At 42.1% G+C, this 19268-nt stretch overlaps 1 protein-coding gene across 1 annotated transcript in view; it reads right to left on the bottom strand.

Moving 5' to 3' along the window:
- Positions 1-653: 653 nt before the first annotated feature.
- Positions 654-19268, bottom strand: part of LOC124166124 (potassium/sodium hyperpolarization-activated cyclic nucleotide-gated channel 3) — a 295929-nt gene continuing 277314 nt past the window's right edge. The window contains exons 10-12 of the mRNA XM_046543779.1: positions 18736-19012; positions 14235-14542; positions 654-4076 (exon numbers count right to left, since the gene is read on the bottom strand). Of these exons, the coding sequence (XP_046399735.1) occupies positions 3697-4076; positions 14235-14542; positions 18736-19012 (965 nt within the window). The 3' untranslated portion in view covers positions 654-3696. The remainder of the gene's footprint in view (positions 4077-14234; positions 14543-18735; positions 19013-19268) is intronic.

The raw sequence follows: 19268 nt of genomic DNA on the forward strand, positions 1-19268 counted from the left end.
TATTGTATTCTGGAATTTAATACTTCAATAAGGTGCATGAGTCAATCAAAACAATGAAGGACATGGGGGTCCCTCCCCCAGAAACAAAAATCCCATAAGTTTTTAGAAAAATTCAGCACGAAAGGAAAGTTTTCAACAAATTTACTTTAAACCCACGAAAAATGATATTAGTATAATATAAGTAACTAAAATAATTTTTTTGAGCAAATATTTTCAAAAACTCATAAAGCGCTGTTATAATTTTCTTAAAATGTTGGTTTCATTCACGTTTTCCATGTTAAAATGTTACAACTTGAATGACCATGGCTTGACGACCCCCCCCCCATTTTTGACCCTGGGTTTTATGGTTGGGAGCGAGAGCCGATGTCAAATGTGCCATAAAGGGAAGGGTGGGGTTGGAAGAGATCTGGAAAACCTGGTGTTGGTGTAGGGCTGCTCTTGACAAAGGGGACCACGGATTAAGACAATGTGTACCTCTTCCTCAAATGATCCATTGTTCATGCTGGGTTACTTGTGTAAAACTTTGCTTTCACGCTGAAAATTTCAAGGTATTCAAAGCAGACCCTGCTAAAGATTTGCCTGTCTCTCTTAAAAAAATAAATCTGAGAAAATAGTAAAAAGATAACATCTAAATTTTCCATTTTTCATATGCCTTGAAGATTTCAAGCTTTTCAATTCCTTCAGCTAGCTATAGGCAAGCAATCCGTCGCCAAAAAAGACCAGTCAAGTAGGTGAACTCGAGGTGCCCTCCTCCACAAAGCACCCAAGCAGGGTCTCTGCCCAAAAAGGGTCTTTGCCAACGCAGGAATTTGAACCTGGGCCCACGGTATGCAAAGCCAGTAGTCCAGCCGCAACGCCAACCCAATCTCGTATGCCAAAAGTGCTGCTTGCATCGCATCTGCTAGATTAACCCTTCAGGTGTGGGAAACATACGAGCAAGAGTGTGTCCATGAGTGAGGGGAAAATATAAAAGAACATTCACCCATCCCCTCTGCCCAAAATAAGTTCTTCCTTGGTTATGAGCGGGGTCACATTCGCTTCCCTTGAGGCTGCCCATCCATTATCCTCTCAATATGCTCTGGAGAGAGACTGGATGGGAGAAATTAGGCGCTTATTAAAATTTTAACCAAAACTAACCCATTTTACTTGACCTCAAATTAACCAGGATTTACAAATAAAATTCATAGTATGGTTTTGTAGAGTTTTGCCAATAAAATAATTTTGCCAGATTATCCGATACTGCACAAATCTAGCCCTCAGTGGGTGGGGTTCTTCCTGTCTGCCCTTGGTCTCTTCACACCTGCTCTGACCCTCTGCCCCAGGAGAAAAAAAAAAGGTTCTGGCTTCCCTTGCAAATTTTTCTGCAGAGACTAGCAACTACAGCCATAGGATTTAGGAAACACGTGAATCTCAGCCAACATGCAAGGAACCTAAGTTGATGAGGAGTTAGAATAATCCTCTCATCAACGATCATAACAACATCATTGATTGTGGCCCCTAAGTGGGGAACCAGCCCCCTAAGTGGGTGAAAGGAATGCAGCTTCATGAAATGCAGCTGTAGGAGTAGGTAGTAATGTGGATTTAGATGGAAAAATGGCAAAACTAAGAGCATCCATGGGAAAGCTTAGGTTTCACAATGCAGTTGGTAGCTTCATAAAGCTAACATAATGGAGTTAAGAATGAATTTCTGAGACCTTGAAAACCACTCTGCTAACCAGTCACTTTTCTACTTTATGATTGATTTGTATGCAAAAGGCCCAGGAAAAGAGTGACATTAAGCCTGCTGCCATCTGAACAGTTAAAGATAGTGGTACTCTCCCTTCACTCACCTGCACCTGATTAGAACTGACTTCTCACCTGCAAAAGGTATTTGGAACCCATTACAACTGAACAGGGGGAAACTGCAATCAGCTCATATGCAATATGATACCCTTGCTCCACCAAATGGGAGTGGTAGTCAGCAATAAAAAAAAAACCACATGCAAAATGGTGTGAGAAGCATGTAACACATTCATCAGAAGTGAATGCCTCAAGAAGAGTATCTCATAACACATCATCATCCTACCCTGTACACAATAATGCTTTGGCAATAGAAAAATGGGACCATTAAAATACATGGGGTGGAAATGAGAAATGGATTCACATTTTAGTAGCATCAATATCAATGCCTATCGTCAACACTCTTGAAAAATTTGGGGGGAACCCTGACTAAAGTTGAGAAAATTGAGAAAAAGAATAATATGTGAAGGGATTACACTCTAAATCGGTGATGTAACTTTTTCTCTTTCTTACGCACCAAGTATGTCTCCAAAAAATAAAACTTTGATTGAAGACCATATTTATACAAGTAAGGAGGTCAGTAAATCACAGTGGCAAATGACATTCCATGGCACTCCTTAAAACAAAATGGATATTGAGGAGCAAGAAATAACCCCAAGCAATGTTTCCCTACAGTTAACCAATCACTCTCCTACTTTACGATTGTTTTGTATGCAATAGGCCCAGAAAAAGTGACATTAAGGCCATTCTATTTTAATACGAATCAGTCTGCAATAAGTTAAGGCTCAGGCAGACCTAATATCTCTAAGATGGAGACGTAACAAATGAAGTTGATCATCATAAAAGCAACATCAATTGAGATGCAAGTCCCTCTGCGAATGATACTTACACAGAGTGCCCATTCGCTCATGTTGTGCTTCTGTCAGAAGCAATACGCAAAGGGAGGCTCGATGGATTTACGAAACTCTCTTGATGAAGGATGGATGATGGTACGATATGAGGAGAAAGGGGCGATCGAAAGGGTGATGAAGGGTCATTAGTGTCTCTTTTGAGTGTATGCAGTAACTAGTGAGTGGATGATAGATTCTTCACAATTATGATGAAAAAACAGCTAAAATATTTCTCAACGATAATAATTCTCTCCTCTCCCATCTTTTTATCGCTCATTCTTTATTGCCCAACGGGCACGCACAAACATTCTTTTTTCTTTATTTTTTGTATGTTTCCTTTGCCCAAAAAACTTTGGGTTGAAAATTTAACACTTTGTCCTCGCAATTAATTGGCTGTGCAAAATGTAATAGGGGACAGTTGTTGTCGCTGGCGTATCTCAAGGCGGTTTGGGGGGTGGGGGGGAGGAGGAGTGTTCGAGGAATGACGGACAGCCACCCACAGATGTGCTCTCACTCACTCACCCTTGCCCTGCTTCACTCAATCACAATTATTTTATTATTATTAATATTATTATTATTATATTCACAACCGGCATCCCTCCAGATACTACCTCCTCTTTCCTCCATTGATGAGCACGAGCATAAATCATGGACGCTTTTCCCTCTCTTCCCGGGCCCAGACTCGGAGGTTTGTGTACTCTGTGGCGGTGTCTGTGCGGAGTAGCGCACTTTTCCCCCCTTTCGTCGTCTGCATCGACACCTCGATTCGTTGTTCCTCCAGGGCCCAGTCAGATTGCCTCCCAGTCGAATGGGACACTTCACCAAAAGGCATTTATTCTTCTCAATTCCTACCTCTCTCTGCTCGCTCGTACAAAGAAGAGCACTTAACGCATATTTGTTCATCCTGAAATCGTCGTCACCGCCCCCGACGTCGGCACCACTGCCGTCGCCGCTTTCTCCCGCGGCCCTCCCCGTGCTGCCCCCGGGGGCGGCTTCGCCTCCTCTTGTTGCCCCCCGCCGCCTCCACTCAGTGGAACGGGCCCGTCCCCGCGCCGCCAGACCGCCTCCCGAAGGCCGTCTCGTCGTGCGACTTGTGGAAGGGTGGGGCAGGGTCCCTGAGGGGCAGCAGCCCCCCCTCCCCCGCCTTCTCCTTGCCCCCGCTGCGCCCCTTGGTTCCCAGCTCCGTCATCCCGGACACCTCGCTCTCGCTCTTGGGGCGAGGGGGCGGGAGTCCAAGGACTGCGGCAGCCACGCCCCCTCCACCACCCACCACCACGCCACACACGCCGCCCTTGCCCAGGACGCTGCCCGGCACGCCCAGGTTCGAGAGGACTCCACCGTGTGGCGCCACCAGCTCCCGCCGCCGCTTGCGCCGCTTCCGACGGCCTCTGTCCTCCCTTGCTGCCACTGTGGACATAGACAGCATTAGAGTGCGGCAGATTAAGGAATTTAAGGCGAACCGGAGAATGCACCCACAACCAAAAGAGAAACAGATGTACTTGAAAAAGATTACCACGCACGAGCAGTAAGGTACGTGGACAGTGGTGGTCTCGGTTTGTTGGGCCTGACAACCCCTGTCATAAGGAAAGATTAGAGGAAAAGAAACTGTCTCATAAGCCTCATAAAATTACTGGTGATCAAGATAGAAGACTAACTAACATTTTCTAGTCTCCGTTTGAGTAAATGATTTTATTCCAATAGGGCAGTTTCCTTCATCAAAGAAAACGAAAGGCATTGATTGCGATTCTTTACCCACCATTACTGTATTCATAATATTCAAATTATTTGGTTTTAGAAATACCGGTTTAGACGAATGGCAAGGGTCAATTTTATCCTCATTTGAAAAAGGCCAGATTGGCGCCCATGTGATGCCACTCCACAGTTTCTATACGAGTAGATAGGAGTTTTACATTGTCTGAGGTTACCAATGCATGCATGAGGCACAGAGCTCAGGGAAACATCTCTTTATAATCACACATTAAAAATACCTAAGTTCGGAAAGTTTCCTTCGTTTGATAGGGGAATAATAATCCTTATTTAAGCCAAGCGCTACCAGCTAGCATGGTACATGGTACTCTAGCGTCGTATCAGCGCTCAGAGCCTCGCCCCAAGGTCACCTCACTTGCGGCAGCGGGAACCAGAAATGCGTCACACGGGAGTTTTCCCGGCATTCATACTTAGCCGTCGCGTTTTCGCGCGCTTGAAAATTTTCACTTTTCATTTAATCGCGAAAAATAGATATCGTTATTTAAAAATCTGTTAGCGTGAAATACGTACTCCGGGAGTAATAATCTCTCGATTTAGGGAATAAAAAAATAAAAGGAAACCACCCTATTGCGTGGATACATACTATCCAAAATATTGTAATTAAGTAGTAAATGAAATAATGGTTGAAATATTTCTAGTCACCTGTAAAAAATCAAGTAAGAGTGTAATATATTTAGCCGCCGGTCAGGTAGGCCACCACATACACCACCAAGTCATCTTCTTCCAAGGCAAACTTCAGATTGTGTTTACCAAACAAGGTCTCTTATAGTTGTGACACACAGGGGAGATAGAGGCCGTGCTCAGGAAGCGACTGTCGCACAGTGGGCTGGAATCGAAAAAAGCTGGCCAAAAGTCGCTAGAGTCTAAAGTATTGGTAAATTAACGAAACTTTTTACAAATTATGTATTGTAAAGATGCAACTGAACTTATTTAGGACTATGTATGCCACAATATTGTTTAGAAGGGCGATAACAATAAAAATAGGTGAATGTGATGCGGGAAGCAAACTCTACAGGGGCACACCTACTTCCTCCTATGGAAATATCAAGGGAAAAATGGGATTTTTTCTACTGTTAACAACGTTAAAGCTATCGAATAGTTGTTTATAAGGTAAATTTTGTACAAAAACAAAATTTTCTGGTATGTTTTTCCCGATATGCTCTAATCTTCTAATTTTCTTGTGTCGGGCTTCCAATGCCTCTTCGAAAAGCTGTCCAATTGGAAGAATGACATGTTTCACAATTCCCGCTCCATGTATTAAAACTTTGTGAATAGTTCCCTCTTTATTTGCCAAGACCACAATATGCAAATCTTGACTAGTTACTTTCGTTGTATCCATAACTGGGTAACTACTCTGTGAACGTCCTTCGGCAAGGAAGACTGAAGGGAGACTGACTCGACTAGAAATGAGCGAGCCAATCGCATAGACGGCTTATTTTGGGAAAACTGAATTTCTAGATTGGAAAAATTTGCGAGCGTTCAAAGTTAAAGAACAAATCTTGGTACACAAGTGGGCAGCCGCTGAGTGAAAAGGGCGAGGGGAGCGCGCGAACCGTTAAGTTTATTAACGTCCGCACGCGGCCTGCGCGCGAAGACCCAAGGGTACACTCAGAAAAGGGTACATACCGTAAAGGCACCGCAAATAATAAGTAGTTGAGTGCAATACAATATAAATAATAAACCAGTGGCAGAGACCATAATAATTTATAATTTTAATATTGAAGAAATATTAGCTATTAATTTCATTGACAAAAACTTGATTAAATATAATTAATCAATTAATTCATCAAAGAATAGTGTTCATTCATCATCTAATGACTCGTCATCACTCTCATCTTTACATTCATCATTCCCGCAATCAATCAGTTTTTTCACTTCTGGATCTAAATCATCCTTCAATTTACTATTACGAAATGAAATCGAAGATATCAAGGGATCAGAGGTGAGCAGCAACCTCAGAAATAAATCTTCATTAGTCGCCTCTCTTGATATCTTCCGCGTATTCATGTGGAATGGCTATATTTTCCATAGAATCTTTTGTGATGGATTCATTGATCCTTTGTGCCGTATGATTAAGTAACTCTTGTAGGCCCACCTCACAATTTTCCTCGCTGATATGTATTCCTTTTAGATAAGTTGATTTTTTTGCGGAAAACACCTGGTTGTACCTGGGAAACAGCTTATACCCGTGATTTTTTTACACATGCCGGATGAGGTTGTAATGGAATTTTGTCATATTCACTGAAATAAAAAGGGAAAGTGCCGCTTCTGGTCTCATTTCCCTCTGAGAATGGTCCTCTTTCCTCCATTTGGAAAGAATTCTATTAGCTCCTATGGGAGTCGCCATTGTCAATTCTTTAATTACTTTGGCAGTTGATTCTTCTCCTCGCTCGCGGAATTTCATGGACGCGGCGAATGATAACTCCTTTGCCGATGTACCAGCACTTAGCTGCTCCATTTTCCTTCGTTTTGATCTTTCACTAGGATGTTCAAAGTGTAAAGCAGGTCTACCAAATACAGCGTCCTGTGGCGAATCTAAAAATACGAATTCATGACATAGAAAAGCGAATCTATGTCAAAAAAATATTTATTAAAATTTTTAATGAACGTACCGAAGGTAGCTAAAAGATATTTGTATACTACTTCAGGGAATTTGATTTCTTCCTCTAGCCATTTGCTTTTATTAGCAGTAAATAAGCTTTCCCTTGTTCTATTTCTCAAAATATCTTGTGAAAAAGCATGTTTGTAGGCACTTCGTCGAAATACCTTTTGCATTGGCATCTCCAATCAATCGATATTTTTCAATCATAAAATCTATCACATTTTTCTCACGTGCCGTTATACTTTTTTTTCTCCACAATTTTGTCATGAAACTGTAACCGTTTCACTTCTTTACTCTCTATGGTTTCTCACAAATTTAGTATCAAGCACTACTAAATTAAATAAAACAATATCAGGCAATCAGTTCCATCGACAGCCGAACTATCATCATTCTTACATGGTTTGCAAAAAACAGATTGCGGAGTCCAACTACCCAGACAGCACAGAATCCTCCGTATCTAATTCGTATGCAGATAGTATCCATTGACTACCGCTCCGTCGCTTTTTGTCAATGGATACTATCTGCATACGAATTAGATACGGAGGATTCTGTGCCGTCTGGGTAGGAATCCATTTAAAAAAATCAAAATTTTGCGTACCATTACCACTTCAAACTGCTTCTCGCCACAATGGAAAGTTAAATCTTTTTCGATGGATGCGGAGTACACTTATTGAAGTCACAACGAAACGGAGGTGAGTGCAAGGAGGCTTTGGTTCCGAGGTACAAGTAGGTAACTGTATCCTCATTTGAAGCGCTTCTAACGTTGAACACAGGGGGACTCCATATTTTAATATTCGTGGTTGAACAGATCAATCCAATGTAATAAAAAAGCACAGTCACTTACGGTGGATGTTCACTCGACACTCTCTCTAGGACAACTGATGAATTTTTATTATGGTATTCTACCGATTAAGGTAGGTTTCCATGGAGTATTCAAGAAGTGATCTGGGAGCCTCCCTTACCTTCCAGCACTGCCTTCTTCAATTCGCTGTAAGGCCTACTCTCTTTCAATCTATCTAAAAATCCTATCCTTTTCCTTCCCCTCCCTCGTTTCCCAAACATTCTACCCTCTAACACCTTTTTCAACATCCCCTCCCCGCTAAGCACTAACTCCATCCATACCTTCTGTCTCCTCCGTATCTCATCTAAAAGCTGCCTCTCCTCGCCCACAATGTCCAGCACTTCGTCATTCCTTTTCCTCTCCGTCCATTTCACCCTCTACATTCTTCTCCATACCCACATCTCGAATGCCTCCAATCTTCTCTCGTCTTCTTTCCTCAGTGTCCACGTTTCCGCACCGTAGAGCGCTACACTCCTGATCAAACTCTTCACTAACCTTTTCTTTAAACTCTTACATAACGATCCTCTGAGCAGCTCCTTCCTCTTCATGAACGCCTCCTTCGCTAATGCAATTCTCTTCCTGATGTCCTTACTACTGTGTCCGTTTTCCTCTAATGTGCTTCCCAAATAGTTGAATTGCTCAACCTGCTCAAGTTTTTCACCACCCACCTTTATCTTGAGTCTCACATTCCTCGCTCGTGATGCTTTACAAAACCGCATATCCTTAGTTTTCTTGTGATTAATCCTCATTCCATACTCCTCGCAACGCTCGTATAACGCATCCACTTGAGCCTGAAGCCCCCTCGCTGACTGGCTAGTCATCCGCGAATCTCACTGATTTGAACATCATTCCTCCCACTTTTATTCCAGCTTCTAACTCATCCCACGCTTCCCTTACCATCTCTTCAGCGTACTCGTTAAAGAGCAGCGGTGATAGAGGACAACCTTGCCTCACACCTCGGCAAATGCTTGCCCACCCAGATTCTCCGTCCGCTACCCTCACTTGCGCAGTCTGGGCCATATGCAGATTACGAATCAGTCGTCTATCCCTCCAATCTACCCCTATTCTTTTGAGAATATGCATCAACTTTACCCAGTTCACTATATCAAACGCTTTCTCAAAATCCACGAAACACGCATATACGTCCTAGTCATATTCTAGGTTCCTCTCCACGAGGGACCTCATTATTGCTATTGCATCACGAGTTGACTTCCCTCATCTGAAACCAAACTGATCTTCGCCCAAATACTCGTTTGCCCTCGCCTCCATTCGTCTGTTCAATATCCTCAGCACCACTTTCGCCGCATGCGATATTAGGCTGATAGTCCTATAGTCCCCGCATTACACAGCTTTCTTCTTTTTCGGTAGCGGAATTAGAACCGTCCTCACGAAATCCTCCGGCCAACATCCCTCCTCATAGATCCTGCGCACTAGTTCGAAAAAATTTTTCTTACCTTCCTTCCCTAGATTCTTCAGAAGCTCACACGGTATATTGTCCACGCCTACTGCTTTCCTAGCTTTCATTTCACGAAGTGCTCTCTCTATTTCCGAATCTAATATCCCCGGCCCAAGATTATCCTCCTCCACTGCACTTTCCTCCTCTAAGCTCAATCTCTCCGGCCTGTTTCTTCCGTCATACAGATCCTCCACGTATTCCTTCCATCTACGCTGTACCTCTTCCCGCTTGGTTACCGTCCTCCCATCTTTAGCCTTAATTTTAGACATGGCTTGTTCTCTTTTGCCGCCCGATAGCGACGTAACTTTGGCGTACAACGCTCCTACTTCTCCATCCTTCTGGAACTTCTCCATTTCCTCACACTGTCTTTTCCACCAAGTCTCCCTTGCTCTCTTAGTTTCACGCCGTAATCGATTATAAATTTGTCTATACATTCTTTTGCCCTGCTTTGTGTCCACGTTCTTCTACTTCCTTCTCTCTTCCATTTCCCTTATCATGTTCTCCGTTATCCACGGCTTCTTTATTCTTCTACTGTCAACGTAACCAATTGACTTCTCCGCCGCTTTGACTATTCCCGTTTTAATATTATCCCATCTTTCCTCTGCAGTCTTAGTACTTTCAATCTCCCGTATATTGATGTCCACTAGTTCCTGATATTCTCTCCTCATACTCCCCTTCAGGGCTTCTACGTTCCATTTCTTCGCCTTCCTAACTTTCATAAGTCTTTGGAATCTTACGTTGCATTTCATGAGCACTAGATTGTGGTCCGAATCCGCATCCGATGCAGGGAAGCTGCGTGAGTTTTTCACACTATTCCTAAACCTCTGTCTTACCATAATGTAGTCTATTTGATATCTCCCCACATCCCCTGGAATTTTCCATGTGTACCTTCGCCCTTTATGATGATGGAACCACGTGTTTGTGATGAATAATTTGTTTCTCCTACAAAATTCTGCTGCTTTCTGTCCCCTGTCGTTCCGTATTCCTAGACCAAAATCTCCTATTTCGTGTCCATCCCTCCCTTCCCCGACTGAAGCGTTCCAGTCCCCCATCACTACCAGATTTTTCCTACCCGGTGTGTTTATTTTATTACCCTACCCTACCCGGTGTAATTATTTCCTCGAGCTGTTCATACACCTCATCTACTTCTTCCTCCCTATGATTGCTAGTGGACATGTAAACTTGGACCACCACAAGGTTGGTGGGCCGCGCCTCAATTTCTACCACCAGAATCTTATCGCTTACCTGGTCTATGCCTACCAAACGCTTACCCATCTTCCCGTTTAATACTAAAGCTACCCCTCGCTGGCTTTCCTCCCCACCACTATATATAACCCTATACCCATCACTCCAATAGTCCCCCCCATCCCTCCTCCTCACCTCGCATAATCCTAAGATATCTATTCTCCCTTTATCCATTTCCCTTTTGATATTTTATAACTTCCCCGCTCTCATCATTGTCCTCACATTCCACGTACATACATTTATAGCCGACTTCTTCTTCTCCATCTTCTTGGTCTTCTTTTCTTCTTTCTTCATTGCTGCTGCCGCTGATGGTGATGATAAGTCTCTGCAAGGATTTCGCATGTTGACGACCCCGAGGACCTTGCCGACCTCGCTGCCGTGCCCGACACCCGCCCTTTGCGGACGGGTCCCGGGCGATGAGATTCCGAGGCTCATTTGGTTGTACTCCATGTTTTCAGGGAAGAGATAGTTGGTAGGGTTTCCCACTTCCATTCCAACAGTGTTTTTCACGTGACACCATCACGTGGACTACCTTTCGTCTGGCTCCTACCTTTCGACCTATCTGGCATGGGTGGCCCTACCGGGAATAAGTTAGAATTAATCCCGCCAGCGCAGCTCTAGGGGTCATAGGAACGCGCAAGCCTTTCCACCGCGACAAGGTCGCCCAAGGGAAAGGAACTGATGAATGTGATACGCTAAAACAACCGGAAAAGCCTTGGGACATTAACTAAGAATTCCATTTGTCAGAACAAGTGGCGGCAAAAAGAGAAAAAAAGGGTAAAAAGCATAACTTGGGATAGCTACCGATGAATTAGGGGGCGTAGAAAAGATTAATTTCTAGTAAGGTTGTAAAGCCAGCATTGTCGGGCCAGTAAGTACGGAGGGTCGCAAATCCCCAACCAGCCGGCGCGCGCTGCACGTGCATGACTTTCCCCAAACCCCTCGATCGCAGCCTGGCCATGATGCTCGAGGGAAATCCGCAATTCTGGGAAAATCCTTTCAAAGATATTTGCCCATAACTCTGCTGAGAAACCTCCCAATGACCTCCTAATCGTAGAATTGCCAGACACCAATATAGCAAGAAATTGTTATTTGCGACAAGATGTACATACGTCGAATTTAGCCATTTATAGTATAATGTGCAATAATCAAGATAACAATTATTCATAAAATATGTATTCAATTGACCAATGACATTGAACAGGCATTCCGTCGTCTTTATGCACGGATGTCATATCCTTTCTTCGCTTAGTCCCGCTGCCGTTTCGTGGCCGCCACAGTAGTGGTCCGAGTGGCCGGGGTGGATTTACATAAATACGGTTGTTAAAATTAGAATCGCAAGTTATCGCAAAAACTACACTTTGAACATTGTTTTATATGCTTTTATCTATCTAACAATGCAAATAACTCCGTGTAGCCTGATGTCGATATAAACGATATTTACCTTTAACATAAAATTCAATGAAAAATCAACACAGTTTTATAAAAATTATAAAAATATTAATTAACAAGTAAAATGAAACAAAAACTGTCTCTATTCATTACACGAAGATCAATTTTATGGATAAAAATACTTTAAAACCAATATTATTAACAACGACTCTGTAATGAAGCCACAAATTTAGCTATTTTTAACGGAAAAAAAATTGGTCGCTAAAATCACTCCGACATGCTCTGACCAGCTGTAAAAATTATAGTAACGTATTCCATACTCTGTATGGTACCCTATCTTTAAGAGTACATACTGTAATAATAATAATATCAACTGTTTTTGGTCGATTTGCGCTAACTTCATTTTTCTTTCGACTTTTGGCCAGCTTTTTTGGATTTTGGCCCACTGTGTGTCGCAGAGATAACTCCATTTCGTCACCAAGCGTTTTCCAAAGTACTGCAAAGTTGTTATACGCAGTAAAAATTACAACCATAGAGGCAATTTTACACGGGGAAGTACTTGCACAATCTGACGTTCGTACGAAGGCACAGTCGAAATTGCGTCGTGTAAAGCGTTGAATTGCTAGAACACATGCGAGTATGCGTGGACGTGAGATGGCAAAATAGCCCCTTTTCTAATTTCGTTCATGCATTCGCGCAATTCCACGCCATTTTAGAAATAAATACATCTCTAACCTGCGCAATTCCGTGCCCCGTGTAAAACGGCCTTAACAGATGGCAATAACATTCTGATTCCCTTCCATGGTGACAGACCCAAAATTTCTCGTGCGTAGATCGAACAGGGCCTGCTTCACCTTAATTCAACCTCATAGCATGTACCTACAGCAGGACATCTGCATTATAAATCGCCACTTGCTCTTCACGCACGCACGATTGCACGCACCCCAAGCGGTCTTGTGGCTCGAAATAAGGCGGAAATGATTTTGGAGTGACATTTGCATTCTCAACGACAGTTCGCCTGCTGTTTTCTGAGTGGAGCAAGTGGCAATAAGGACAAGTCGTGTATATGCAGTTTAAAAACACTTAATGTTGTTACTTTGGGTGCGGTCCGTTGAACGCCACCAATGCTACGGAGCGTCACCAAGCAGTCCGTTATTCGCTACGGAGCGCTACAGGTTAGGCTGTGACGTCACGGAAAACGTCATACGAGGAGCGAGTCATCTTTGGCGGAAATTCGAAGGGAGTGCACTGAGGCAATGGAGAGATTACTCATGTTGCAGTTGTTGGCAGTAGCCAGAGGGGGGGGGGGTCCGGACCCCCCCCGAAAAATAAATACAAAATTATTTCCCTTCACAAAAGAAAACAAAATATTGGAAATAATTAATTTACACAATATTTCTTAAACAAATGAAGTTGTTTTCGATCATGAAAAGTGTTAAAATTAGTTAAAAACCCTCTACATAGTGCCCTGTTTTTCAAAAAATTTCCCCCCTGGTTTTGGACCCCCACCCCCCCGAACGTATTTCCTGGCTACGCCACTGGTTGTTGTTTGACGCTGAATCTGGACGCCTTTTTTCAATAAAGGTGACTCCGAAGTAGCGGAGTAGGCATGCATAGTAAATAGATGTAAATTTAACTGTGATTTAAATAAATATATAGCAAGCACTATCTATCCATAAACATTCTCGTATCTCCCCCAAAATGAACTCAAATGTGTCTGGAAGCAGCCTTTACATTCAGAAGGCAACGCAAAGTATTAAAAGGGCATGTAGAATAAGAAACGATGGTAAGAACATACATTGACATATCAATTCTCATGTCATATATTAGAATCTGAGGAAAAGTTGGATATAAAAAATTGGAATGGATTAATGCTTTATGATAGTCTTTAATAAGTGAATATGTTTCAAGTGAGTAAACGGTTGAGTACCTACTTTATACTTTACAAGAATAATGAGTTTAATTTCGAAGGGGTATGCGGGGGTAGGTGTGAGAAATACGGTCCAAAGTTTCTTGCTTTACTTTGTGGAACCTCGATATTGGAAAATAAAATTCATATTATTTATATTCGAACATAATCATTAATATTCAATGACCATAATCGCCTCAATTCGCAATTAAAACCATCTCTTCGATTTCATAATCCCAGTTTGCCAGCCCTCGTTCTTTTCCGCCATTTTGACTTCGCTCCCGACCGGTGCGGTCCGGTTCGTAGTGAACGTAGTGCTCCGGAGCACTTCCGTCGCGCGCAATTGCACTCACTGTGTGCGGTGGCGTCGTCGTCGCCCCCGCTGCCCCCGCGCGCCCGCCTGCGCGCGCGGTGCCTCTTGGGCCTCCTCCTCAGCTCCGCCGCCCCGTCCGAGGCCCCCGCCTCCACGCCCTCCACGTCCACCTCCTCATCCTCGTCGTCGTCGTCCTCCTCGTCGTCCGACAGCGACTCGTCGTCGGTGGAGGTGACTCGGTCCGCGGCTTCGGCCAGCGCGTTCACCACGGCGTTGATCGTCTTGCTCTCGCCCGTCGAGTCGTCCCGCTGCGACACCAAGTTGGGGTTCTTGCCGATCTTGTTCAACCTGCAGAAACAACACACGGAGATCAACATTTCTGGGTGAAAATTTGGGCAGCTGTCGAATTGCTCGACGAGTCATTCACTGATCGAGGTTAAAACAATGACGCGGAGGACATTGATCCCGTTCCCGTGGAAGTGAGCCGTTCAACTAACACAAAATGCTGCTCTTGCTCTGTGACGTCACCCGAATCCGAGCCCAAACAGAGAATAACCCCACGAGGGAAAGAGCCTCAGTTGGTCCCGCTTCCAGCAAACATGTAACTATATCAGTTATTACCATGGGTAGTTGTTTGGAACTAGGTAATTAGGTAGGTACTATCATTTGCAAAAGTCGTGCAACAAATCGAGCGGCGCCACTTTCGCTCCAAACACGATTATACCCGAAAACTATGAATTTAGGGTATACGCAGCAATCCAACACTACACGAAAAAGTTTAGTAATAACTATCGAATTGTGATGAAATTTATCAAAGTTTTCGGTTCATATGGCACATTGAAAAATTCAGTAATAATTACCAAACCAGTTTGATAAATTCTATCAAACTGGTTTGGTAATTGTTACCGAACTGGCCACAGCAGTTCGATAAAAAGTAGCAAAATCAAAAGGATAATAAAACCGACGTAGCGTGCACACATGGAAGATTTTCCACCCAGAAAAACATTGCTCTGAATAAAAATCATAAAATTAAGAGTAAAGCGTAAGTTTCTACAAAAGAAATACAAAAAAAGTGGAGAAAAAATACAACTGCACGAAACATTGAACGTGGGCCCCCCGCGTGGTAGAAATGGACTCGAACAACTAGGCTATATCGGTTACCATAATAATAGCTCACACAAACGTCGTAATATACTATTATTGTAAATAATCAACCTTTGTTTTATTATGATTAATAAGGTGTGGCTACAGTTTCCCTTTGTAGGCTTAAGAGGAATTCTTGATGCACACAATGGCATTACGTAGGTACTCCTTATCAATATCTAGATTATTTTCTTGTAGATGCGCAAGAAAACTTTATTCGCAGGCTTTTTACATCGATGTAGAGATATGACTTTGACGTGCTGGGTGATATCCTTATGAATTGGGTCTGGTATGACGACTTTTATCACATGTTATTAAACATGATCTCGAATGATTATTACTCAGTAATACCTCTAATTGAAGTTTTAATGTATCGAAATACACAAGCATCTCCTTACAGCTTTAATATCCGTGATAATAGGCTATTCAATCATTGTCTTTGATGCACCAGCTTACGGATAACATTGAAATTTAAAGCAGAAATAAACTGTAAAATGAAGGGAAACAAAATTAAAACGTTATCGCCATCACAGATAATGAAAACAAAATCATTTCTACCAACCTATCTTTTATGTAAGGCCTGTTTAAGAATCTTTCATCAACAAATGTGTATTGGTATAAACATAAGAGGAACGATAGACCGTTCGATAGATTACGAAACACTTGGTAAATTCTATCAAACCAAATTTGCATAGCAATGTAGAGTTTGATAATTTTTACCAAACAAGCAATCACCTTCGTAAAATTAATCATAACTTCGATAAAAGTTACCAAACTCAGAATCGTATTGAATTAATTCGGTTATTTTTACGAAACTCTTCCGTACAATTGACCAAATTATGCAATACCGAAATGTTTGATGAAATATATCAAGATCTCACGCTAGCGTTTGGTAAAATAAATCAAGTGCTTAATAATTTGCATCGAAGTTTAAGTATATTTAACAAAAATACTCCACATCACACCAGTTCGATATTTTTAATCAAATCTTTTTTTTCCGTGTGTAGCTTGGCTCTTTCAGAGTGATCTTTTAAGAGAGCTGGAAATCACGATGTGAACGCACGCTGTGAACATGGCAGATTTTTGTTTACACCCATTGACTCGAGTTGATGTTTTTAATACAATATCTACGACATAATAGATACAATGCAGCTCGAATATTCCAAATTTTTCATTATATAAGGTGCTCCGGGGTAACTGGGGCATAGCTTTTCAATGCGATAGTATAACATCATTTGCAAATATTTTTTGTACAGATAACACCAGTGGATGACCGAGAAAAAACACGTTAAGATTTATAAACTATCGGACTAACCCATCATGAGAATTGAATCTAATTTCTGCCAGTTAATAATTTTTTATATTAATATTACTTTCGCGTCTCAGTTGGCCCCACGACGCCGGGATAACTGGATCACCCCGTGGAAAATCCCATTTGAGCACTGCCACAATTATTTTGGGTGACTGAATCTATCTAAGCACTTTTAAATCATCAGAAAAATACTGGTTTACGCAGCTTTTTTGTGATAAATTTGAATTTTACGGCCGTTGTATTACGACAGTAACGGAACCTCACGGATTTTCCTTTCAACACACATAATAGAGGAAGGATTATACCACTATCAGAAACACAAAGCAATGTTTCTGTGATATCTCTTCCAGAGGTGCTTATTTTGCGTTCAATATTCTGATTAATAGCGCCCATAGGTTTTGGAGGGATCGTGACAGATGGAAGTCTGAATTTCCAGTTGAATATTTGGCCTGGCTTCCCTTTCAAACTAAGTTTCTGAATGAAATCCGGTAATTTGTCAAAAAAGTCACGAATTCCTCCAGGATTAGTTTGGTCACAACGAGAGTGCTGAATGCTTTGAGGAAACTTGAATGGATAAGCGATTTCTATTTCGAAACGAGAAAAGCTAGTCTGGGCCAGGTCGCTGATTTTTGAATCTGGCATCGAGTTCGTTAAGAACAATGTAACACTGTACAATGTCTAATACTTCCAAAGCCAGTTTTTCCATAACTTTTATTGCATTGGCAAATTTATTTTCCTCGGCAGCAGAGAAATAAGAAGTCACACACCCACCTCCCTTACTTGGGCGTTGAGATAAGGGTCCTCTTGCCCCAGTTTCATAAACGTGATGTTGTACCGTACTCCTATACCCCAATGAAAATTTTGTATACAATTTGAACACAATGAACACAGGATTTCCTGCGTGCAACTGTATACAAAACGTGTACATTGTACAAAAAATTTGGCTTTAGACAATTTGTGTACATTGTATACAATTTACACAGTTTTGTACATTGTATACAATTTACACAGTTTTATGCATTGTATAAAAAAGTGTCTATACACAAATTGTGTAAAGCCATATTATTACAAATTCTTAATACAATTTGTACACAATTGTAAACGGGAAATCCAGTGTACATAATGTACAAATTGTGTTCAAAATTTTCATTTTTTCACAAGTTTAACACTTTCACTGGCTACCTTGGCCATTTTCGGCACCAGTATCCATACAATTCTGTCCCTGTGGTAGAATACTATAATAAATAAAAAGGAGTGTTATGGAGGGCCAGAGCATAGAGCCAAATGGCCAAAATTGTATATTTTTAATAGCATTTTTCGCGATGTTCCACCACCTAAAAGTTATATTTTCAATACGCCAGCCGAAAGGTATTAAAAAAACACCTCCAGAAAACGTGTTTTCTTTTTGGCCCTCTCAAGCATATTTTATGAAAACATGCTTTAGAAATTTTCAAATCGACGCCATATCTTCTTGCCGCGCTCAAAGTTCTTGAAAACAATTGGAAATCTGCTCCATTCAATAAGGTTTCAAATGCCTCAAACAGCATTAAAAATATGCATTCTTGACTGAGATATTTAAAAAAAGAGTGAAAATCGTATTTTCGATCTAGCCGGCCCTGGTGGGCATCTAGTGGGCTGGAAATGTAGGGAGGTTTGTCCTATTTGATCCCAAATCGCATAATCTAAGTACGGGAAAAATCCCGGAGGGGGGACTTTTCTCCTTCTTATCCGGCTGTGCCCTTTAGTAGTGGTCAGAAATCGGCAATTTAGCGAAAGTGGCGCCGCTCAATTTTTTTGAATGACTTTTGCAAATGATAGTACATGCCTACAAAGGAAATTGTAATATGAATTCCAGAAAATTTAAAAATTAGGTAAACAGCTTTGAATATTCGGCTCAATAGAATAATTCGAAGGATAAGCATACAAATATGAAGAACTACGAAAAAAACAAATGGAAGTCAGATTGATTGTCGACGAGTACTTTGTGGAAATAAAGTCCCTTAGTAAAGAAAGAATATAACGCCAATAGATCAAGCCATGGTGGACCCCCAAGGGTTTGCGGTTTGGAGCTGGAGTCTTCGCTTACCTCTCGGCAGCCACACTCTCCATGGTCCGTCGCATGAGCGGGTACTGGTCCAGAACGGCGTTGAAGTGCTCGACGGAGAGCGAGAAGAGGTTGCAGTAGGTCTCGGCACGGACGGAGGCCACTCGCCGTGCGTTGGTCAGCAAGCAGATCTCGCCAAAGTAGGAGCCGTCGGAGAGGGACGTGGCCACCTCGCCATTGGCCATCACGATGTCCACTATGCCCTCCTGGATGAAGTACATCTTCGTTCCTATCGTCCCCTCCTTTATGATTATGTCACCTGAGAATACACGCAAACCGTGTACATGGCTGGTCCGGAGCTAAGAAATCCATGTGTTTTTTAACCCCAAAATGTCTCCTTCCAAGATTCACGGATTGAGCTTGCAATATTTGGGAGGAAAGCGCTCAAGAAAATGACATGGCGCACTAGAATTGATTCAAAAACTAAAAATATCCTGTAATCTCACGATAAGTGCACTATTTCGTTAACTTATCGATAATTTTATAGACAGGCGTTTTGGCCTTACAAGCCACAA

The sequence above is a fragment of the Ischnura elegans genome, chromosome 9 (genome assembly GCF_921293095.1).
Source record: "Ischnura elegans chromosome 9, ioIscEleg1.1, whole genome shotgun sequence".
In the NCBI taxonomy this organism is placed as follows: domain Eukaryota; kingdom Metazoa; phylum Arthropoda; class Insecta; order Odonata; family Coenagrionidae; genus Ischnura; species Ischnura elegans.